Source organism: Macaca thibetana, chromosome 14 (assembly GCF_024542745.1).
Source record: "Macaca thibetana thibetana isolate TM-01 chromosome 14, ASM2454274v1, whole genome shotgun sequence".
NCBI lineage: Eukaryota > Metazoa > Chordata > Mammalia > Primates > Cercopithecidae > Macaca > Macaca thibetana.
Window position 1 is genome coordinate 62,981,836 of NC_065591.1, and position 25,410 is coordinate 63,007,245.

The 25,410-nt window shown below is 39.5% G+C and overlaps 2 protein-coding genes across 5 annotated transcripts in view; one reads left to right on the forward strand and one right to left on the reverse strand.

Annotated features, from left to right (window-relative positions):
* Window positions 1-25,410, forward strand: part of RHOG (ras homolog family member G) — a 1,041,648-nt gene that overhangs the window by 836,751 nt on the left and 179,487 nt on the right. The gene's annotated exons all lie outside the window — the stretch shown is intronic.
* Window positions 1-25,410, reverse strand: part of STIM1 (stromal interaction molecule 1) — a 217,224-nt gene that overhangs the window by 44,256 nt on the left and 147,558 nt on the right. For all 4 annotated transcript variants that reach the window (XM_050756139.1, XM_050756140.1, XM_050756137.1 and 1 more), the window contains exon 3: window positions 20,513-20,627. In XM_050756139.1, coding sequence (XP_050612096.1) covers window positions 20,513-20,627 — 115 coding nt within the window. The remainder of the gene's footprint in view (window positions 1-20,512; window positions 20,628-25,410) is intronic.

Genomic DNA, 25,410 nt, shown 5'->3' on the forward strand with positions numbered 1-25,410 from the left:
CATGACAATTAAAAAATTTCTCCAGATATTGTTCAATGTCCCATGGAAGGGAAAAACTACCCCTAGCTGAGAACCACTGCTCTAAGCACTGCATTAAGTGAGGCACACGGTCTCTAAGGGGGCCAATACACTCCACTGAAGATGGACTCTAGAATAATCAGCTCCTATATAGCTAAGTTGTAGGGGAAAAGGATAATAACTTCAGCATGTCAGACCAAACCTTAAGATGGTTTTGGTTTGTTTGTTGTTGTTGTTGTTTTTATCTGTATATATCATTCTGTTATCAGATGCCCTATCTAGGTAGCATTTGGCAGTATGGTGTCCACCTGGAGTCACTATAGTCTGAACAAAACGAGCCAGGATGAGCTGCATCCTCTATAACATCTGTATCTCAGATAGCAACCCTGAGTTCCAGCATGAAGATCTCATTCAAAAGACCAGCTGATATATCAGGGCTTCCTGTCCACAAGGTTCAAGCACCTAAAAGTTAAAAGTCTTGTTCTGTTTTCTCATTCCAAAAGAGAAAATGGGAAGAATCCCTGGGCCAGAGTGAGGAAGAAGGCAACAGCAAGTACAGAGAGCTGTGGCTATCAGTGACAGGCTGCAGAATTTGGCAAAGAGAGCTTACTACAGATACAGACTCCAAATGACTCATGTGTCCAAATCCCAGTAGGACATGCAAGCGAGAGCCAATGTCCTAACGTCGTAAGTCTCCCATTCCCTGAGCCTGTCCATGTGGCCCCTAGCCAGATCAAAGACTACATCTCTGGGCAAAATGACAAACAATGCTACACCCAATCAGAGAAGGCTAACCCCTGGAGTTCTATACAACAAACCATCCTTTCATAAGAGACATACAGGGTGACTTAACTCTAATCTTTTTTTTGAGATGTACTCTCACTATGTCGCCAGACTGGAGTGCAATGGTACAATCTCAGCTCACTGCAACCTCCGCCTCCCAGGTTCAAGCGATTCTCCTGCCTCAGCCTCCCAAGTAGCTGGGATTACAGGCAAGTGCCACCATGTCTAGCTAATTTTTGTATTTTTAGTAGAAACAACGTTTCACCATGTTGGCCAGGATGGTCTCGATCTCCCGACCTCATGATCCGCCCACTTCGGCCTCCCAAAGTGCTGGGATTACAGGCATGAGCCACCAGGCCTGGCCATCTCCAATCTTTTTAATGACATAATCTACCTGTAAAAAAGCTTTGTACACACATTGCCAATATATGTATATGTGTTTATAAATTAGATTCATTTACTAACATTAGATAGACTGTAAAACATACATAAAAATTAAACAATGAGTTAAAAATAAGTACAATATAAATACAACCTCTAGTATCTTCTTCAAATGAACAAATGATGGCAATCTGTGGGTCCTGGATCACTTCTTGTCCATCTTATCAGTATTTATGTTTTCTCACTAAAAGTATCACTTACCCCCACAGACTTCTTATGGAGGTAAAGGGGGAAGGTATAAAAAAATTAAAAAGTACTTATGACACATATCCACAAAGAATCCCAGGAACTGATGTCCAGTTAGCATCTTGGGTAGCAAAGATATACTCTGGTCTCCACACTATGTTTTATAGATAGGAACGGACCTTTTATGTTTGAGAACAATTTTCATGTAAAAATCAATAAAATCTCCTGTTTTATTCTGAGGTAGCTACAAAAACTAAAGTTATTAAAGACTGCCAAACCACTGGCATTTTAGAACACTGATTTTTTATTTTAGGATATATTACAAAAAACACTAATTTGAACCTGGAAGACCTTGCCTATCCTATCTGCCATGAACTAGCTTGTGTAAATCACTTAACCATTATAAACCTCAATTTCCCCTTCTGTAAAGTATTCATTTTGCTATTCAACAAGCATTTATTTTGTTCTATTCTGAGGCCACGCACTGGGAATAGAGCAATGATCAAGAGGGAGATCCCTACTCCCATGTAGCTTACAATTTAGCAATATCTGTCTCCCAGAGTTGTTGAATTAAATGAGTTAATGTGTTTGAAGATGCCTAGGATTTAATACAAACTCAGTAGTAATTTTTTCTTAATATGTACCTTCATTCAAAAAGGGGTAAATATTAAGGACTGGTCAGAATCTGGATGGACAGAGATGCAGATCTGCCAGAAGAAAGAATCATGAACAAAGACAAAGAGCTGTAAGATATGAAGCATGCTCAGAGAACACTGACTCTAGTTTGTCTGGAGTTCAAGAGTTATATATACAGTCAAGGAGAATGAGGTATTGCTGACACCAAATGACAAAGGTCCTTGAAAACAAGTGGTCTCAAACGCCAAACTAATATATTCATTAGGGGGAAAAAACGTTTATTGAGCAGCTACTACTTGCCAGGCACCACTCTAGAAGGTAAAGATACAACAACACACAAAACAGAGTCACAGATCCCACGGTGCTTATATTCTGGTGGAGAGAGACAATGTAAAACACTATAAACAAATAATTATATGTCAGGTGGTGAAAAGTATAATGAAAAACAATTAAGCCATAAGGGGTTAAGGGGATAAAAAATAGTCCTATATTGTATGAGGTCAGATCAGGGAAGGCCTCTCCGATGAAGTGATATTTGAGCAGAAAATGAAATATAAGGTGCGACCCATGTGGACATTTACGGGAAGGGCATACCAGGCAGAAGGAACAGTATTACTCCCTAGCACTTGAGCTATAGCAATACATCCAGGGATGTGCCAAGGCAAACACTTGGCCTTCGCCAATCTTTTCTCTTGCCAGGAAAGGAATAAGTAATAGTAAATTGATTCCTGAATCAGTATCTTTTCCCATAGTGGACCTGTGGTGCCTCCAGACGAAGCCCTCATCTACTTTTGTGGTTTCAAATCCACATCTCAAGAGAATGAGGTCTGGCAGGAAGGTTGCCAGTACTTTCTTTGCCCCTGCTTCACACAGCTGTTAGTTGGTCACTTAGCCTTTAGTCAGCCAGTCAGATATAGCACAGTGGTTAAGAATGTGAGCTTTGGCCAAGCATGGTGGCTCACACCTATAATCCTAATACTTTGGGAGGCCAAGGCAGGAGGATCATTTGAGGCTAGGAGTTCAAGACCAGCCTGGGCAACAAAGTGAGACCTCGTCTTTACAAAAAAAAAAAAAAAAAACAAAATTAGCTGTGTGTGATGGCACGCACCTGTAGTCCCAGCTACTTGGGAGGTTGAGGTGGGAGGATCACCTGGAGTTGAGGCTAGAATGAGCCAAGATTGTGCCACTGTACTCCACCCTAAGTGATAGAGAAGATCCCGTCTCAAAAAACAAACAAAAAAAAAAAACAAAAAAAAAAAGAAAGTGAACTTTGAAACCAGGTGTCTTGATTTGAATTTGCAATTTGCCACTTACTAGATGTAAGACCATGGGCAAATTACTTAATCTTTTGTGCCTCATTTTTTTCACCACCAAAATGATGAAAATCAGAGTTTTCACATCACAAAAATGTAGTAAAGGGAAGCTCCTAGCATACTGTAATTGTAAAAAAAATCATCTATGATTATTATCACCATTCATTTATTCATTCATTCACTAAGCTTGTATTGGCTTCTACTCTAGCAGGTAAAGGACGAGTTAACCAGCACAGAGGTGAATCTGCATGAACTCCATCCTCAAGGGCTCTCTTCTAGAGAGGGGAATATACAAGGAAACAAATGAATATAATATAGTGTGATAAATGCTAGGTCACAGGGATATATAAGGTAATGTGGTAGCACATAGAAAGGAGTGACTGACAGAATCAGAAAAGGCATCACAAAACCCAGCTTCTTATTTGTCTACTCTGGATAACAGCGCTCCAAGGCAGCTATGAAATCCTTCCAAAGTGGCCCTTCCTAAAGATAGTGTGTGACCTGGAACTGTGAATTGTCTCTTTAAGTAGCTTCCTTCGGGTTCCCACTAGCACTTATCTGGAACTACAGTGAGGTAGAGGTCTTCATTTTCTAATCTGATGTCATTATCAAACCCTGAGCCATTGCTGCAAAAATAATCTGGCCGAGGCTTCATGTGATAGGCTCACTAGGCTACTAGGCAAAAACCAGGTCTCCCAGGGCCTAACAGGACATGCTATTAAAGACCACCTACAGAGCAGCTACAAGGTTAGTAGAGCCAGGTTAGAGAAGTCTGACAGCATGGCTGCAGAGTAGTAAGAGAACCTAGGAGCTCTGAAATGCTGGGTAGGCCAAACAACTTATCTAAGATCACACAATCAAACAGCCAAGGACACATTTTTGTGTGCTGCATTCCTACTCTGGGCCAGGCCCTGTGCTAAGTATTAAGAGATAAAATCATATAAAATGCTGCACTCCAGCAGTCTGATGGGAAAACAGACAGTGGAACAGATCTTTGCATTTAGTGTGCTAATGGCTGTGAAGAGATAGGGGCTGTGGGAACACAGAAGAAGATACCTAACTTAGCCTGTGGTTTTCAGGGAAGATGTCTTTTTGTTTGTTTGTTTGTTTGTTTTTTGTTTTATTTATTATTATTATTATACTTTAAGTTCTAGGGAGGAAGATATCTTAAAGAAATGATCAATTGAGTTTCAAACAGATCAACAAAGGAGAAAGATGAACAGAAAAAACAGCATATATGAAAGCACCATGGGATGAAAAAGAATAACATTTCCTAAGAGATGCCAATATAGCATCGCACTTCCAGAGGAGATGTGGTGTGGAATGATGGAAAACAAGTAGATCAGAGAAATAAGCATGGACCTTGTATGCTCAACTCATCTAGCACAATGCCTGGTATATAGAAGGTACTCAGTAAATTTTTAACACAGAAATGTTTACATAAATTATAGGAGAAAAACACTACCTTCTGGGGCCAATACCACAAAGGTAGATAAGGAATAACAGACAACTACAGCATTAAAATATAAATAAACTCTCAAGATATAAAATATCATCAGGGCCGGGCACAGTGGCTTACACTTGTAATCCCAGCACTTTGGGAGGTCGAGGCGGGCAGATCATATGAGGTCAGGAGTTCAAGACCAGCCTGGCCAACATCTATTAGTAGAGATAGTAGAAACCCTATCTCTACTAAAAATACAAAAAATTAGCTGGGCTTCATGGTGTGTACCTGTAGTCCCAGCTACTCGGGAGGCTGAGGCAGGAGAATCGCTTGAACCTGGGAGGCAGAGGTTGCAGTGAGCCAAGATCATGCCACTGCACTCCAGTCTGGGCAAGAGAGTAAGACTCCATCAAAAAATACAATACAATAAAATAAAATATCATCAGATTTTTATTTATGTGTACATATTACTCTTTTCTCCCAGATAAGGTAATTCATTTTGAGATTACAGATGGACATTTAATTTCAATTCATCTGACTGACATCTCACAGATACACATGAAAAAAAAATCATTGAGATTTTCTTTCTTTTTTTTAGAGATAGGGTTTCGTTCTGTCACCCAGGCTGAAGTACAGTGGCATGATCATAGCTCACTGTAGCCTCAACCTCTGGGGCTTAAGTGATCCTCCCACCTCAGCCTCCCAAAGGGCTGGAATTGCAGGCATGAGTCACCACGCAGAGCCAACATTTTCTATAATATTTTTTTCACCAGAAATTACTAAGCTTTTGGTATCTTATTTTGTTGAATCTCAAATGAGACAGCAGTTGTGATGTAAGCTTATTGCTACTCCTACACAAACTGAAGGGTTATCTGACCAATAGGAAAGCCAGTATTTATTCTTTCAAATTAACATATGATTACAATTTATTGCTATACAGGTATTTACTTGTAACATTTTTAACAGTATCTTTATTTCTCCAGCTTCCATTTAAGAATATTTCTTACACCCAGAAATCTAATGTCCTAAACTTGTTTGTTTCATATATGGGGGAAAAATGGGAAACCACTGAAAAATATAAGCAGAGACCTCATCAGATCTGGAACTAAGTGAAAGATACATAGCAGCAGAGCTAGGCTGGGCCAAGAATAACAGTATATGAAGAACAACAGCCCAAGCAAAAGATGATTCAGCTGACACTTCTGTTTCAGGGTAAGCTGAAGTACCAGAGATGGAATTTACCCTCCCTCCTGAATTAAAATTACCCCCCCAAAAAAACACAAAATATATGAAATATATATCAGACACTGGACATCAGCCTACAGAGGACGATGTTTCTTCAGAGATGCAAAACAAATGAGGGAAATTCTACAATTGCCCCAGCTTATGGACTTGAATTTCCAAGCCACAGTGCAAGGAGTAAAATCTAAGATTGAGAGAGGGAAATGAAAATGCACTACTGGAAGCTTCTTATACTACATGTGACATGGTATAAAATCTCTTGAAAGTAGGCCCAGTGCAGTGGCTCACATCTGTAACAACAGCACTTTGGGAAGCTGAGGTAGGTGGATCACCTGAGGTCAGGAGTTCGAGACAAGCCTGACCAACATGGCAAAACCCCGTCTCTATTAAAAATACAAAAATGAGCTGGGCCTAGTGGCATGCACCTGTAATTCCAGCTACCCAGGAGGCTGGGGCACGAGAATCTCTTGAACCCAAGACGCAGAGGTTGTAGTGAGCCAAGATTGCACCACTGCACACCAGCCTGGGTTACAGAGCAAGATTCTGTCTCAAAAAAAAAAAAAAGACTGTGATGAGTTAAAGATACATATTTTTATCTCCTAACGCAACCACTAAAATACCAGATATAGCTAATAAGCCAACAAAGAAGATATAATTGAATTATAAAAAATGCTCAATTAATCCAAAAGAAAGCAGAAAAGGTAGGAAAAGGAATTAAAGAACAGATGGGACAAACAGAAAACAAATAGCAAGATAATGGACTAACCTAAATTATCTTATATTAACAATCATATCAATCATATTTGATTAATCATATTAATAATCACACCAAACATAAATGGTCTAAATAATGCAATTAACAGATATTGTCACATTGCAAAATATACATATATAGATAGGACCCAACTATATGTGCCTATAGGAAATGCACTTTAAATATAAAAATACAAATAGATTAAATGTAGAGGGATGGAAAAAGACATTCCAAACTAACAACAGTCAAAAGACAGCTATATTTTTATCAAAATAGATTTCAGAGCAAAGACTACCACCAAGGATAAAGCAGGTCATTTCATAATGTTGAAGAGGTCAGTTAATCACTAAGAAATAATCATCCTAAATCTTTATGCACCTAGTAACAGAGCTTCAAAACACATGAAGCAGAAACTACAAGGAAAAATAGGTAAATCCACAGTTACAACTGGACACTTAAATACTCCTCTCTAACAATTGATAGAACAAGTAGGCAGGCCGGGTGCACTGGCTCATGCCTGTAATTCCAGCACTTTGTGAGGTTGAGGAGGGCAGATCACTTGAGGTCAGGAGGTCAAGACCAGTCAACATGGTGAAACCCTGTCTCTCCTAAAAATCCAAAAACTAGCCAGGCATGGTGGCACACACCTGTAATCCCAGCTACTCAGGAGGCTGAGGCAGGAGAATTGCCTGAATCCAGGAGGAGGAGGTTGCAGTGAGCCGAGATCATGCCATTGCACTCCAGCCTAGGCAACAGAGCGAGACTCCATCTCAAAAAAAAAAAAAAAAAGAAAAGAAAAAGGAAAAAAAAAGATAGAACAAGTAGGCAGAAAATCGACAAAGATATGTAGACTTGAACAATACCATCAACAACATGACCTGATTTTCTCCCATTCTGTAGGTTGCCTGTTCACTCTGATGATAGTTACTTTTGCTATACAGAGGCTCTTTAATTATACCCCATTTGTCAATTTTTGCTTTAGTTGCATTTGCTTTTGGCATTTTTATCATGAAACCTTTGCCTGTGCCTATGTCCTGAATGGTACAGAATGGGAGAAGATGTTTGCAATCTATCCGTCTGACAAAGGTCTAATATCCAGAGTCCTCAAGGAACTTAAACAAATTTACAAAGAAAAAATAAACAACCCCATTAAAAAGTGGGCAAAGGGCGTGAACAGATACTTCTCAAAAGAAGATATTCATGCAACCAACAAACATATGAAAAAAAGCTCAACATCACTGATCATTAGAGAAATGCAAATCAAAACCACAATGAGATACCATCTCATACCAGTCAGAATGGCAATTACTAAAAAGTCAAGAAACAACAGATGCTGGCAAGGTTGCAGAGAAAAAGGAACACTTTTACACTGTTGGTGGGAATATAAATTAGTTCACCATTGTGGAAGACACTGTGGCGATTCCTCAAAGATCAAGAAGCAGAAATACCATTTGACCCAGCAATCTCATTACTGGGTATATACCCAAAGGAATATAAACCATTCTATTATAAGATAAATGCACATGTATGTTCATTGCAGCACTATTCACAATAGCAAAGACATGGAATCAACCCAAATGCCCATCAATGAAAGACTGGATAAAGAAAATGTGGTACATAGATACCATGGAATACTATGCAGCCATAAAAAGGAATGAGATCATGTCCTTTGCGGGGACATGAATAGAGCTGGAAGCTGTTATCCTCAGCAAACTCACACAAGAACGGAAAACCAAACAGCGAGAGCTCAATGATGAGAACACATAGACACATCGGGGGGAACAACACACATTGTCAAGGGAGTGGGAGGAGGGAAAGCATCAGGAAGAACAGCTAATGGCTGCAGGGCTAAACACCTAGGTGACGGGATATCTGTGCAGAAAACCACCATGGCACACATTTACCTATATAACAAACCTGCACATCCTGCACATGTACCTCGGAACTTAAAAGAAGAAAAAAAAAATGCAAAACAACAAAAACAGACCTGATTTACATTTATAGAAATCTCCACCCAACAGAACAGTTACAAGTGCACATGGAATATTTAACATGATAGACCATGTTGTAGGACACAAAAGAAAAAAATCTTAAAATTTTTTAAAGGATTCAAGTCACATAAGTATGATCTCAGATCACAAGGGAATTAAATTAGAGATCAATAACCAAAAAAGTCTAAAAAAATCTCCAAATATTTGGAAACTAAATAACTTGCTTCTAAATAACTTGTGGAACTAAAGATGTCAAAAAGGAAATATAAAATATTCTGAGCTAAGTGAAAATAGAAGCACAACATTTCATCCAATATAATGATAAACCAATACTGGATGGATCTAAGATCTAAAACAGATTTTAAAGGTATGCATTTCCAGGGCAAAAAGAATCTCTCAAATTAGAACATATTATTAAGGGATACTAAGTTATTAAAGATTGTATCAGGAAAAAAAGTAATAGAACATTTGCCATTAATTGTGTCTTCATTCTAGGTATTTTTATTCTGTCTGTGCTACTAATAAATCAGTTGGAAAAGAGAGAAAAAAAAAAACACAATACACCAGAATTTGGGAAATGCCTCTAAAGCAGTAGTTAAGGGAGATTTACAGCACTAAATTCTGTATTAGAAAAGAAGAAAGGTCTCATATTGGTGACCTTAGTTTTCACCTTACCAAACTAAAAAATAAAAGAGCAAATTATACCCAAAGTAGCAGATGAAAGAAAATAATCAAATCAAAGTGGAAATCAATGAAATAGAAACCAGAGAAAAATCAATAAAACCAAACACTGGTTCTGTAAAATTAACAAAGATCTAACATGACCAATCAGTAAAAAAAAGAAGACACAAATTATTAAGATCAGTAATGAGACATAATTACGGATTGTACAGACATTAGAATAAGGGAATTTTATTGACATATACCAGTAAATTTGACAACACAGGTGAAATAGACAAATTTCTTGAAAGACACAAAGTACCCAAGCTCACTCAAGAAATAGATAGCCTGAACAGCCTTATACCTATTAAAGAAATTGACACTATAATTAAAAACCTTCCCACAAAGAAAACTCTAAGCTCAGTTAGCTTCACTGCTGAATTCTATCAAATATTTAAGAAAAAATAATACCAATTCTACATGAACTCTTCAAAAAAACTTCAGAGGAATATTTCATAATTCATCCTATGAGACAAACATTATCCTCATATCAAAAACAAAGACATTTTAAGAAAACTACAAACCAGTATCTTTCATGAACAAAGACATAAAAATTTAAAACATAATTTTAGCAAATCTAATCCAACAATATAGTGAAAGAATAATACATTATGACCAAGGGGACTTATCCCAAGAATGCAGGGTTAGCTTTACACTCAAAACTCAGTCACTGTAATTTATCAAATTAACAAACAAACAGAAAAACCATGCAATCATCTCAATAAACACAGAAAACGCATTTGAAAAAAACCAAGCATCTATGCCTGATAAAGACTCTCAGCAAACTAGGAGTAGAGAGGCACTACAAAAACCCCATAGCCAACATTTTATATATTTTTATATATATATATATATAATTTTTAACATTTATTTTTATTTTATTTATTTATTTATTTTTCTGAGACAGTGTCTCACTCTGTCGCCCAGACTGGAGTGCAATGGCACAATCTTGGCTCACTGCAACCTCCACCTCCCGGGTTCAAGCGATTCTCCTGCCTCAGCCTCCTGAGTAGCTGGGATTACAGGCGCCCTCCACCACGCCCAGCTAATTTTTGTATTTTTAGTAGAGATCGGGTTTCACAACGCTGGCCAGGCTGATCTCGAACTCCTGACCTCATGATCCACCCGCCTTGGCCTCCCAAAGTGCTGGGATTACAGGCATGAGCCACCACACCTGGCCCACCATTATATTTAATGGTGAAAGACTGAATGTTTTCTAAGATCAGAAATGGCCGGGCGTGGTGGCTCACACCTGTAATCCCAGCACTTTGGGAGGCCAAGGCGGGCGGATCACGAGGTCAGGAGATCGAGACCATCCTGGCTAACACAGTGAAACCCCGTCTCTATTAAAAATACAAAAAAAATTAGCCAGGCGTGGTGGTGGGCACCTGTAGTCCCAGCTAATTGGGAGGCTGAGGCAGGAGAATGGCATAAATCCAGGAGGCAGAGCTTGCAGTAGCCAAGATTGTGCCACTGCACTCCAGCTGGGTGACAGGGCGAGACTCCGTATCAAAAAAAAAAAAAAGATTAGAAATGAAACATGGATAGCTGCTCACCTCATTTCTCTTCAACACTGTACTAGAAATACTATCCAAGGCAATCAGGCAAGAAAAAGGAAAAAAAAAGCATCAGATTCGAAAAGAAGTAAAACTGTCTTTATTGGCAGACAAACATTATTGTCTATAGAAAAGTGATGAAATCTACTAAGTGAGTTTAGCACTTCATAGAATATAGATTTTTAGTTTAGAATATAAAATCAATATATAAAAATCAATTACATTTCTGTATGTAAGCAACAATCAGAAATTATTTTAAAATACCATTTGCATAGTAAATTTTGTTATATGTATTTTACCGTGATTTTTAAAAAATACCATATACAACAGCATAAAAAACTATGAACTACTTAGTGATAAATCTGACAAAAGACGGGAAAGTTCTATACACTGAAGACTAAAAAATAATGCTCAGAGAAACTGTATCTCCTAAATAAATGGAGAGATGTACTTTGTTTATGGGTTGAAAGAACATCAGTATTTTGAAGATGTCAGCTCTCTCAAACTCATCTACAGATTCAATGCAATCCTATTCAAAGTCTCACCAGGCATTTTTGTAGAAATTGACAAGTTTATTCAAGGACCTGAAACAGCCCAAACAACTTGAAAAAGAAGAAATAAGTTGGAGGGCTAACACTACCTGACTGAAATAATTATTATAATTTTATGGTAATCATAATAGCATGGTACTGGCATAAAGACAAATAGATCAGTGTATCATAATAGAGAGTCCAAAAGTAAACTCACACTTACACAAACAACTTGAGGCGTTTTTTGTTTGTTTTTTAGAAACAGGTTCTTGCTATGCTGCCCCGGCTGGACTCTAACTCCTGGGCTCAAGCAGTTTTCACCCACCCCCAACCTCAGCCACCTGAATAGCTGGGACTACAGTGTGTGCTACTGCACTCAGCTTAAACAACTGATTTTTGGCAAAAGATGAGAGGTGAGACAATGCAATGGAGAAAAGAATAGCATTTCAACAAACAGTTCTAGAACAATTGGGACCAAGTGTAAGCACAATAAAGAACTAAGTTCCATACTTCACACCACATATAAAAATTAATACAAAATGAATTATAGACATAAATGTAAAACATAAAACTACAAAACTTCTAGAAAGAAACAGAAAGAATCTTTGTATGATCCTGGGTTAAGCAAAGATTTATTAGATATAATACCAAAAGCATGATCTATTAAAAAACAAATTGATAAACTGGATTTCATCAAAATTACAACTTTCTGCTCTTCAAAAGACACTGTGAAAAGAATGATAGAAAAAGCCACAGATTTGGAGAAAATCTTAGCAAAGTATATATTTGATAAAATACTTAAACGGAGAATATATAAAGAATTCTCAAAACTCGATTTAAAAAAAAACAGTAAAAAGCAGACAAAAGATTTAACAGATACTCTACCAAAAAGAGATATGAATGGAAACATGTACATAAAAAGATGCACAACATTATTAGTCATTAGGCAAATACAAAATAAAACCATGATCATTATACTATCAAAATGGCTAAAATTAAGTAGACCGACCATACCAAGTGTTTGCAAAGATGTGGAAGAACTGAAAATGTCATATACTGCTGATGGGAATATAAAAAATACAACTATTTTAGAAAACAGTTTGACAGTTTCTTAAAAACATATACCTACCATATGATCTAGTCATTCCACTCCTAGATATTTACCTAAGAGAAAAGAAAATATATGTCCATACAGACTTGCATGTGAATGTTCATAGCAGCTTTATTTGTAATAGCCAAAAACTAAAAGCAGCTCAATGTCTCCCAGTAGGCAAATAGGTAAATAAATTGTGGTATGTCTCTACAATGGACTACTACTAAGCAATAAAAATGAGTTAACTATTTACACATGCAAAACATAAATGAACCTCAAAATAGTTACACTGAGTGAAAGTGGCCAGATTATTTTTTTAAAGTACATATTATATAATTCCATTTACATAAAACTGTAGTAAATGCAAACTAATCTATGGCAGAAAGCAGATCAGTGGTTGCTGGGGGAGCACAGACTACAAAGGGCTATGAGAAAACTTTTAGGGGTGATGAGTATATTCACTATCTTTAATGCAGTGATGGTTTCACAATTGTATACATGTATCAAAATCTTAAAAATAGTAAACTTTAGAGATTTACACCTTTTTGTATGTCAGTTGCAACTCAATAAATATCTTTTTAAAAAGGTAATGAAGTTGAGCTAAGGCAGTATCATAGGAGATGCACATAAGATATATTAAACAGGTAGAACCCTCAGGTGAGAGATACTCAGTTTTGTTATTTATTAAATGGGAATACAAGTAAAACCTTTTATCCTCAAGTGTCTGTTTAAAATAAATATAAAACAACTGTGATAAATGTCACTACATGGATGCTAGTTGTTTTTATTATCAGGAAAAAAAAATTATCTGAAAGAATGTAAGGGGAAAGAAAAAGCCAATTGTATGATTCTTCCAAAAAATACAGCAGCAAACAACTAATGTCTTAGGTTTTTGACTAAATGACTTGATGATTCACTTAGAAAAATAATTTTTAAATGACTAAAAGAAAATAATAAATATATCTCTCATTGGGTTTATGTAAAAGCAAAAACGGGCTGCCAACTCTTTCATATGGATCTGACTTTTGAAATGGTTTAGACAGAAGTCTGATGCCACCTGACCTCCCTGTGTTGTGTCAACAGATAGGTCAGCAGCTCTGCTGGGTGTTTTTTTTATTTTTTATTTTATTTTATTTTTTATTTTTTGAGATGGAGTTTTGCTCTTTTACCCAGGCGGGAGTGAAGTTGCGATCTCAGCTTACTGAAACCTCCGTCCCCTGGGTTCAAGCGATTCTCCTGCCTCAGCCTCCCGAGTACCTGGGATTATAGATGCCCACCACCACACCTGGCTAATTTTTGTATTTTTAGTAGAGACAGGGTTTCACCATGTTGGCCAGGTGGGTCTTGAACTCCTGACCTCAAGTGATCCACCCACCTCAGCCTCTCAAAGTGCTAGGATTACAGGTGTGAGCCACCACACCCAGCCTGGATGTTCTTTCTAAAGGCTTCCTAGCTCTCCAGTACAGTAAGTCCTCAATGAATGTCATCAATGGGTTGTTGGAAACTGCAACTTTAAGCAAAACCATGTATAACAAAACCAATTTTACCAGAAGCTAACTGATATAATCAAGGGTGAAGTTCCTATGGCATATTTCTGGTCACAAAAACATCACCAAACTTACAAATAAAGACCAAAACATTTCTAATATTACACAATGAAATAAATGTGACCTGTATATACATTTAAGGAAGATTAAAACAAGTAAGATAATTATTTACCTTCTTATTTCAGTTCAAGGTTGAAAGTGGCTGGAGCCTATCCTGGGCAGCTCAGGGTGCCAGGTGGGAACCAACCCTGAATCAGATGCCATTCCATTGCAGGGCACACACACACACACACCACATACACATGCACATACTCTCTCTCTCTCTCTCTCTCTCTCTCTCTCTCTCTCTCCCCCCCGCCCCCCTCTCTCCCTCACTCAGACTGGGACCATTTATACATGCCAATTCACCTAAAGTGCATATCTTCGAGATGTGGAAGGAAACTGATGTACCTGCAGAAAGCCCATGCAGACATGGAGAGAATGTGCAAACTCCACACAGAGACAGTGGCCCCAGTCAGGAAGCAATTTTTTATTTTCATCAGCATTATAATCAAACAAGGTTGAATGAAGTGACATTATTCAGGAACCTGCTGTACTACTCCACTGCTTCCTACAGAGAAATTCTGTCATCCAAAGAATAGCACAGACAAAAAAGGAGATCTGTGAACTTATTTACGGTAATGTTTATTTTCTTTCTTTCTTTCTTTCTTTTTTGAGATGGAGTTTCGTTCTTGTTGCCCAGGCTGGGGTGCCGTGGCACGATCTCGGCTCACTGCAACCCCCGCTTTCCAGTTTCAAGCGATTCTCCTGCCTCAGCCTCCCGAGTAGCTGGGATTACAGGTGCTCACCACCATGCCCAGCTAATTTTTTTTGTATTTTTAGTAGAGATGGGGTTTCACCATGTTGGCCAGCCTGATCTTGAACTCCTGACCTCATGATCTGCCCACCTCAGCCTCCCAAAATCCCTCAGCTGGGATTACAGGCATGAGCCACCGTGCCTGGCCTGCAATGTTTATTTTCCACCAGGCTTTTGGAAACAAAAACTTGTAAACAACTACTGTGGCAAAGTCCACAGGCACACTAGACTACCAGGTTCTTTTGCTTTTAGCTGCAATCATATTTCATAGAATCAAAGATTGATAGTTAGGAACTCTTGATTCATAAAAATGAGGAAATAAATTATTACTTAAGAAGTATTGGTCAGGTGTGGTGGCTACCGCCTGTAACCCCAGAACTTTGGGAGACTGAGACGGGAGGATCACCTGAGGTCAGGAGTTCGAGACCAGCCTGGTCCAACATGGTGAAACCCCGTCTCCACTAAAAATACAAAAATTAGCCAAGCATGGTGGTTCACGCCTGTAATCCCAGCTACTCTGGAGGCTGATGCAGGAGAATCTCTTGAACTTGAGAGGCAGAGGTTGCAGTGAACCGAGATCATTCCACTGCACTCCAACCTGGGCAACAGAGTGAGACTCCATCTCAAAAGAAAAAGAAAGAAAAAGCAAAAAAGAAATTTTCATCAGGCACAGTGGCTTATGCTTGTAATCCCAGCATTTTGGGAGGCTGAGGCAGGTGGATCACTTGAGATCAGGAGTTTGAGACCAGCCTAGCCAACATGGCAAAACCCCATCTCTATTAAAAATACAAAAATTAGCTGGATATGATGGTGCACGCTTGTAATCCCAGCTACTCGGGAGGCTGAGGCAAAAGAATCCTTGAACCCGGGAGTCAGAGGCTGCAGTGAGCCAAGATCATGACACTGCACTCCAGCCTGGGCTACAGAGTGAGACTCTGTCTCAAAAAAAGAAATATACTTTGTTTGTCAGATAGCATCATTTAAAATCTAGTGTCCAGGAAAGGAAAAGAGAAGCAGTAATGATGCACTTTGGTTAGAAAAAAATGAAAGCCATGCTCTAGAGGAGAATTCCCTTAGGTCAGTGCCTCCCATCATTCCTCTCTAAAAATGACACTGTTATTGTTTCCAATGGCTCAAATATGCAAACAGTAATTCTATTTCTCAAGGATTCTACAAAATCTACCCAGCCACCCTTCCTTTAAAGAACTGCCACTCCTCTAACCTCATATGATCCTGCAGGGGCTGGAAATCGCAGCTCTCTCCAAACCCTACACACACACTCCCACTATCACCACCCTATTTAAATCTGTAATCCACACTATGCCAATCTGATTCTTCTCTTGTCATATGTGACTCTTGAGCAAAGACACTTAGAAATAAAAAGTGAATAAAGCTGAGTCATATGCAAGTAGCTAATTAGAAAAGGCCAATCCCCCAGGCACGGTGGTTCACGCCTGTAACCCCAGCAGTTTGGGAGGCCGAGGTGGGCGGATAACAAGGTCAAGAGATTGAGACCATCCTGGCCAACCAACATGGTGACACCCCGTCTCTACTAAAAATACAAAAATTAGCTGGGCATAGTGGCGCACGCCTGTAGTCCCAGCTGCTCAGGAGGCGAGGCAGGAGAATTGCTTGAACCTGGGAGGCGGAGGTTGCAGTGAGCTGAGATTGCGCCACTGCACTCCAGCCCGGGTGACAGAGTGAAACTCAGTCTCAAATGAAAAAAAAGAAAAGAAAGAAAAGGCCAATCCCCTAGTCTCTGCTGCTGGATTTCCTGGAGTGGCCCTCATTCTTGGTCCTTCTTCAACCCTGCTTTACCAGTTCTTCCATACTTAATTATTCAATGTTGTATAACAAAGAATTTGGCAGATCTTTGTCCTGTGTTACTAGGAGGTACCCAATGAACTTTTGGAATATTCCCAGTGATAAGAATGTCTTTATTTGGGTCCCTTGGATTACACATGAGTTCAGGCTAATAAGATGACTCAGGATGGGGGTTGGTCACTAAAAAAATCAACCACATGACTAGAGCATTGGGGGCCCTGAGCCAGGTGATACCAATCCAACCTTTATGGAGAAAAAGGGAGCTGGAAATTAAGTTCAATCATGTGCCTAATAATTTAATCAAACTTGCCTATGTAATGAAACCCTAAGAAAAATACTGAACACCAAAGTTCAGTTGAGTTTCCTGACTGGCAAACACTCCAATGTGCTGGAAAAGGAGATGTGTCCTGATTCCACAAGGAGAGGACACAAAAGTGCCATATTCAGGCCTCTCCCAGATCTTGCCCTATAAATTTCTTCTTTTGGCTGGTTCTGATTTGTAACTTTTATAATAAAATTGTGATCATACGTATAGGGCTTTCCTGAATTCTCGGAGTAGTCCTAGTTAATTATCAAACCTGAGAAGGCCATGGTAATACATGAATTGTAGCCAGCTGGTCAGAAGTGCAGGTGACCTGGGAACAGCTTGAAATTATGGCTGATGTCTGAAGTGAGAGTAATCTTACTGGGGGCTGTGAACTTGTGAAGTCTGTGCTAACTCTATATAATCATAATATCTATACTACATATGGTTTCTGTGAGAAATAAATAAGTTAATATATGTAAAACATTTAGAAACAGTGCTAGCACATGTTAAATACTATATAAATGTTAAAGTAGTTTTTCAGTTGCTGTTGTTGTTGCTGCTGCTGTTTTTATTACTAAAGTCCAGAGTTGGCTAAGATAGAGATTAGAAAACTTTTCTGCTAAGATCTATATAACACAGAGAAAAGATTGGCTCCCAACATTAGTCAGAAAAATGTTAACAATGCTAATCACACAGATGGCACTGACACTAGCCAGCTAATGTTCTGAACACAAATGACCACTGCTGACATCTACATCATCTAGCTAAACTCAGAACAGCTAGTTTGAGCCAGTGCCAGAATATTACATGCTTTTTGTAGCCCTGGAACTCATCACTCCAGAGAGATTAGGGGACTTTCTCTGAATAATGAAGCAAATTATTGGGAGGAAGAGGACATATAAAAATTCTCACTTTTAGTCTGTCAAACCACCAAGTATAACACACACTGAGCAAATTCTTTATTTTTTTTAATTTTTTTTTTTTTTAAGACGGAGTCTCGCTCTGTCGCCCAGGCTGGAGTGCAGTGGCACAATCTCGGCTCACTGCAAGCTCTGCCTCCCAGGTTCACGCCATTCTCCTGCCTCAGCCTCCCGAGTAGCTGGGACTACAGGTGCATGCCACCACGCCCGGCTTTTTTTGTATTTTTTCAGTAGAGACCGGGTTTCACCATGTTAGCCAGAATGGTCTCAATCTCCTGACCTCGTGGTCCACCCACCTTGGCCTCCCAAAGTGCTGGGATTACAGGCGTGAGCCACAGCGCTCAGTCACACTGAGCAAATTCTGAAAGGGTACATATATATCATTTCTCATCTTAGCTGTGAACTACATCACTGTGCACTGAAATGCTTTTCTCCACTTGTGGTTAATGAGGACTCTCCCCTAAAAAACCTCACTCCATTGTCTTTCATTTTCCTGTAATTTAGAATACACTGGAAGTGTTCCAAATAGTTGCTAAGTCCAAAAATAAAGTCCTTACGAGAAAACTGCCTGGAGCTGTTTTCTAGCATTATGATTTAGTCCCTCTGTTTCTGCCCTCTCACTTTCCTTTCCTAGATACTTCTACGTGAGCTTTCAGAGAAGGCCAGAATGCTCTCCCTGCCATCTTTAATTCTAAGTTCCTACTTTTGAAACCCACTCTTAAAAACCAGCCACCCTGTCCTCACGTTATTAGAGAAAAATAAGAAATCCAAAACTAAATGATGCTAATGGAAGATTTTTTTCCTGGTACTGCTGGTGAAGTTCTAAAGCTCATGTCACTGCTTGACCTTCATCAGTAGACAGCCTGCGTTGCTCAAGAGCTATTAAAGAAAAGCCCCCAGAAGGAACTCAGCTTCCAAAGATATCCAGGAAGCTCTCTCCCACAGCTGCCTAATTTTTCTTCTACACTGATAAAACATAGAGTTAACAGGAAGTATCAGCCTGTCCATCCCATAATCAGGATTAGAATCCAGGTCTTCCTGCTTCACATTTAATGCTCTCCATCTACAATATAGATTACCCCTTTCAGATCTCAAACTCTATAAGCCTAAATTAAAATGTAAATAAAAATAGAAACTGCCTCATTCCTGCCAAAACTAGTCTTCTCTACCCTAGACTAATGCTTTCAACCAAGAGGGTATTGAAAAGCATCGGCTACAGAGCTGAAGTTCTAGGCCAAAGTTCTGGCTCCACTAAATGCATGATACTGACAAGTAACTTTATACAAATAGGCCTAAGCTTCCTCAAATAAAAACCAGGGATCCTGATAGTTACTTACATTTAACCCTGTTAGCATCAGAACCTGCCCTAAGAGATCCTGAGAAGAGAGATTGCTTCTAGTCTTATAATGTTATCTGTGCCCTAGCCATAATATAAATGGAGAGGAAGCTAAAGCCCTGGTTTCCCCTTCCCTGTCAAGTCTCGCACAATTAGACATGCTCTTTCACTAAGAACTCTGAAGGAAATGCTCCAGAAAAAAAAATGGTAATCATGGTTTAGCAGTTTTACACAAATCTGAAGTTTTCATTAAGCTCAACATGTGTCAGTAGAGTGGAATGACTAGTAAGGCACCAGTATCTAATCAGACTGCATTAACGGATGCACAGGATTCAGAAACAAGAAGGTGACAGTCCTGCTCAACTCTGTGATGATAAAATCACACTTGGAGGTCTGCAGCCAACTATAGGATCTAAGAAACACATTAACAAAAATGCTTATAGGCAGGAAATCAAGATGAGAAGGAGACTGAGAAAATGTTTTCTTCAAGAAGTAGGGCTACTTAACCTGGAAAAAAAGACAGACTCTACACTAGTGCTTTCAACCAAAATGATATAGAAAAGCTTTCAATCAAGATAGTATACAAAAGGAGAGAGTCTGTCTGTACCCTCACCCAATCTTTGAATTGTCTAGGACTCAGCAGAGCTGGGACTAAGTGGGAAGCTAGAGAAGAAAGGGGCTGCCTCAAGAGACCAGCAAGCTCCCTATCTCTGGAGATGAAGCAGCAGAACCTGGAAGATTCCTATGCCAGGGTCAGGTGGGTGAGGAAGGGGGTAGGAATAGGATAGAATTCAAAAAGTATTCTAATAAAGAAAAACTCCAACTCTGGAGAACCTTCCCCCATGCCCAGCAGAGTGACCATATTCAGTCGTATTTAGTGACTGTATGTAGAATCATTTCAATAATTTGCCCTTTACTAAGCATTTTATATACATGTTCTTTTAAGGCCAAGTTGCTGCTTCTGTCTTCTCTAAACCTTCCCGCAACTAGGATTGATGACCAGGCTGCCTATTACCTTCTGATGACTTCCATGCCTTCCACAGGTCCTCCACGCTGATGAGCTTATCCTCACCATGGAAGGTGCTGTGTTTCACTGTTGGGTCATGGTAATTGAGGTCTTCCCTCAGGAACTGCAAGGGAAAAATACACAAATCACAAGAGATACCTAGGAGTCAGCCGGTCAAGATCTCCATACAGGTCACCTGCCTCTAGCTAGCCATAACACATTCCATCTACCCAACATACAAGTGTATCACATCACTCATGTATCCTTCCTTATGCACATGTCTTAGTTGCCAACTAAACTATCACTTCCTCTTTGTTACATGTCTCACTTGAAAAATATATATAAATTAGAAATTCCTTCCTCATATTTTTTAGTTATGAAAAGACAAAAATGACAGTTAACTGAAAATCAATAAGCTAAAAGGGGAAAGAAAAAGGAAGGAAGAATTTAAAATGTTTGAGTACTTGCTTATATATTAAGCAATATTCTAATTTCCACAATATTTTTTCATCAAATCTTCACAACCAATGAATTATCACTCTTAATTTATAAATGAGAACAGTAATACTCTTGAAGATAATGCCATTTGCCCCAAATGACATTAGGTTTAGACAGGTTAATTTACTGTGATGGTTGTTTGTTTGTTTGTCTTGACACAGAGTCTCGCTCGTCGCCCAGGCTGGAATGCAGTGGCGTGATTTCAGCTCAATGCAACCTCTACCTCCCAAGTTCAAGTGATTCTCTTGTCTCAGCCTCCTGAGTAGCTGGGATCACAGGCATGTGCCACCCAACCCAGCTAACTTTTTGTATTTTAGTAAAGATGGGGTTTCACCATTGCCCAGGCTGGTCTCAAACTCCTGAGCTCAGGCAATCCACCCACCTCAGCCTCCCAAAGTGCTAGGATTACAGGCATGAGCCACTGCGCCCGGCCAACTGTGATGGTTTTAAAATATGTCCACAAATTGTTTGACAATCCTCCCATTAAAGGTGGATTTCCCTCCCCTTTAATATAGGCTGACATTAGTGACTCATCTTCTAACAAATAGAATGTAGCAGCAATGATGTTGCATGACACCAAAGTCTAGGTTAGAAAAAGCAATACAAATTTCACCTGGCTCTCTCTCTTTTGGGACACATGCCTGAGGGGCCCTGAGCCAACATGTAAGAAACCTGGCTACCCTGAAGCCACCCTGCTGGAGACATCATGTGGAAGTCTATGTAGAGATACACATGCGTGAGAAGCCCCAGCTGTTTTGAGTCTTCAAGTTCAGGAGTCAGGTATGTGAGTGACTGAGACTTAGTTGATTCCAGTCCCCAGCTCTGCAATCAAATTGGATATAGAAGGAATATACCTCAACACAATAAAGGCCATATATGACAAATCCACATCTAATATATTGAACAGGGAAAAGTTGAAAGCTTTCCCTCTAAAATCTGGAACAAGACAAGGATGCCCTCATTCACCACTATTTTCAACATAGTAATGAAAGTTCTAGCCAGAGCAATTAGGCAAGAGGAAAGAAAGAAAGGAAAGGAAGGCAAGGAAAGGAAGGAAAGGAAGGAAGGGAAGGAAGGAAAGAAGGAAGGCATCCAAATTGGAAAGAAGGAAGTCAAACAGCCCCTCCAAGCAGACAACACGAGCTTATCCTTTTTTTTTTTTTTTAAGACAGGCTCTTATTCTGTCACCCAGGCTGTAGCGCAGTGGCACAATCTCAGCTGACTGCAACCTCCACCACCTGGGCCTCAAGAGATCCTCCCATCTCTGCCTTTCAAGTAGCTGGGACTACAGGTGTGCATGCCACCCAACCTCGCTAATTTTTTGTATTTTTGGTAGAGATGGGATTTTACCACGTTACCTAGGCTGGTCTCAAACTCCTGATCTCAAGGGATCCACCCACATCTGCTTCCCAAAGTGCTGGAATTACAGGTGTGAGCCACTGTGCCCAGCCAATAACATGATATTAAATCTAGAAAAACCTACAGACACCACCAAAAAACTGTTAGAACTAGTAAACAAATCTGAAAAAGAAATCAAAAAAGCAATCCCATTTACAATAGCTACAAAAAATAATAAAATACCTTCAAGAATAAATTTAACCAAGGAGGTAAAAGATCTCTACAATGAAAACTGTAAAATACTGATGAACTAAATTGAAGAAGACACAAATAAATGAAAAGATATCCCATGTACATGGGTTGGAAGAATTAATATTGTTAAAACATTCATACTACCCAAAGCAATCTACAGATTCAATGTAATCCCTATCTAAATTTCAATGACATTCTTCAGAGAAATAGAAAAAAAAAAATCCTAAAATTCATATGGAACCATAAAGAACCCTGAATAGTCAAAGCCATCTTGAGCGAAAAGAATAAAGCTAGAGGAATCACACCATCTGACTTTAAAATATTCTCCAAAACAATAGTAACCGAAACAGCATGATGTTGGCATAAAAACAGACATATAGACCAATGGAAAAGAATACAGAACACAGGAATAAAATCCACATATGTATAGCCAATTGAATTTAGACAAATGCATGAACGAACATTCAGGAAAGGACAATCTCTTCAATAAATGGTACTGGGGGCCGGGCGCGGACTCATGCCTGTAATCCCAGCACTTTGGGAGGCCAAGGCAGATGGATCGCCTGAAGTCGGGAGTCGGAGACCAGCCTGGCCAACATGGTGAAACCCCGTCTCTACTAAAAATAAAAAAATTAGCCGGGCGTGGTGGCAGGCGCCTGTAATTCCAGCTACTCAGGAAGCTGAAGAAGGAGAATCACTTGAACCCAGGAGGCAAAGGTTGCAGTGAGTCGAGATCATGCCATTGACCGCAAGCCTGGGCAACACAGTGAGATTCCATCTCAAAAAAAAAAAAGGGTACTGGGAAAACTGGCTATCTACATGCAGAAGAATAAAACTGGACCCTATCTCTTACTACTTGCAAAAGTCAACTCAAAATGGATTAAAGACTTAAATGTGGGCCAGGCATGGTGGCGCATGCCTGTAATCCCAGCACTTTGGGAGTCCAAGGCAGGTGGATTGCCTGAGCTCAGGAGTTACAGACCAGCCTGGGCAACATAGTGAGACCTTGTCTCTACAAAAAAAAAAAAAAAATATATATATATATATATATATATATATATATATATATATATATATAAATAAAACTATAAATGACTTAAACATAAGACCTGAAACCATGAAACTACTAGAAGAAAACATAGGGGAAATACTTCATGATATTGGTCTGGGCAAGGATTTTTAAGACCTCCAAAGCACAGGCAACGGTCAGGCACGGTGGCTCATGCCTGTAATCCCAACACCTTGAGAGGCCAAGGTGGGAGGATCACCCAAAGTCAGGAGTTCGAGACCGGCCTGGCCAACATGGCAAAACCCCATCTCTACTAAAAATATAAAAATTAGCCGGGTGTGGTGGCGCATGCCTGTAATCCCAGTTACTTGGGAGGCTGAAGCAGGAGAATCACTTGAACCCAGGAAGCAGAGGCTGCAGTGAGCTAATATCATGCCACTGCACTCCAGCCTAGGCAACAGAGAGAGACACTGCCAAAAAAAAAAAAAAAAAAAAAAAAAAGCAACAACCCACAGGCAACAAAATACAAAAATAGATAAATGGGATTAAATCAAAATAAAATGGAAACAATGAAGTGAACAGACAACCTACAGAATGGGAGAAAACATCTGCAAATTATACATCTGACAAGTTAACATCTAGAATATATAAGGTACTTGAACAACTCAATAGAAAAAAAAATCAGATTAAAAAATGGGTGAAAGATCTAACTAGACATTTCTCAAAAGAAGACAAATAAGACTGAGCACAGTGGTTCATGCCTGAAATCACGGCACTTTGGGAAGCCAAAGTGGGAGGATCACTTGAGCTCAGGATTTTGAGACCAGCCTGGGCAGCATAGGAGACTCCATCTGTACAAAAAAAAAAAAATTAGCCAGGTGCAGTGGTTTATGCCTGTGGTTCCAGTTATAGGCTGAAGCTGGAGTCTGAGGTCAGAGGATCCCTTGAGCCTTGGAGATCAAGGTTGTAGTGAGTTGTGATCATGCCACTGTACTGCAGCCTGGGTGACAGAGTGAGACTTTGTCTCAGAGAAAATAAAAACAAAGGCCAAAAGATATGTGAAATATACGCTCAATATCACCAAGGAGTGCAACAAGGCAAAAGATAAGAAGGTTACTTTAAAGCAAATATTTAAAGGAGGTGTGGGAGAAAGGCATGCAGAATAACTGGGAGAAGAGTATCCCAAGAATGGAGAAGGGCAGATGCAAAGTCCTTGAGGTGACAGAACATACTTAGTATGTTCAAGGAATAACAAGAAGGCTAGTATGGCTGGAGAGAAATGAGTAAGGTGGTGACTAGCAGGAGATGAACTCAAAGAAGCCACAGGGTTCCAGAATACACAGAGTCCCCTTTTTAGGCTTTTTTTTTTTTTTTTTTTTAGACGGAGTTTCGTTCTTACTGCCTAGACTGGAGTGCAGGGGCACAATCTTGGCTCACTGCAACCTCCACCTCCCAGATTCAAGCAATTCTCCTGCCTCAGCCTCCTGAGTAGCTGGGATTACAGGCATGCACTACCACGCCCGGCTAACTTTGTATTTTTTAATAGGGACGGGGTTTCTCCATGTTGATCAGGCTGGTCTTGAACTCCAGACCTCAGGTAATCCACCTGCCTCGGCCTCCCAAAGTGCTGGGATTACAGGCGTGAGCCACTGCACCCAGCTGCCTTTTTAGGCTATTATCAAGACTTTGATATTTCACTCTGAGATGGGAGCTGTTACAGGGATTTGAACAGAGGTATAACATGAACACATTTATATTTTTAAAACAATTTCTCTGGATACTGTGTTAAAAAGTAGACTATAAAAGGGAA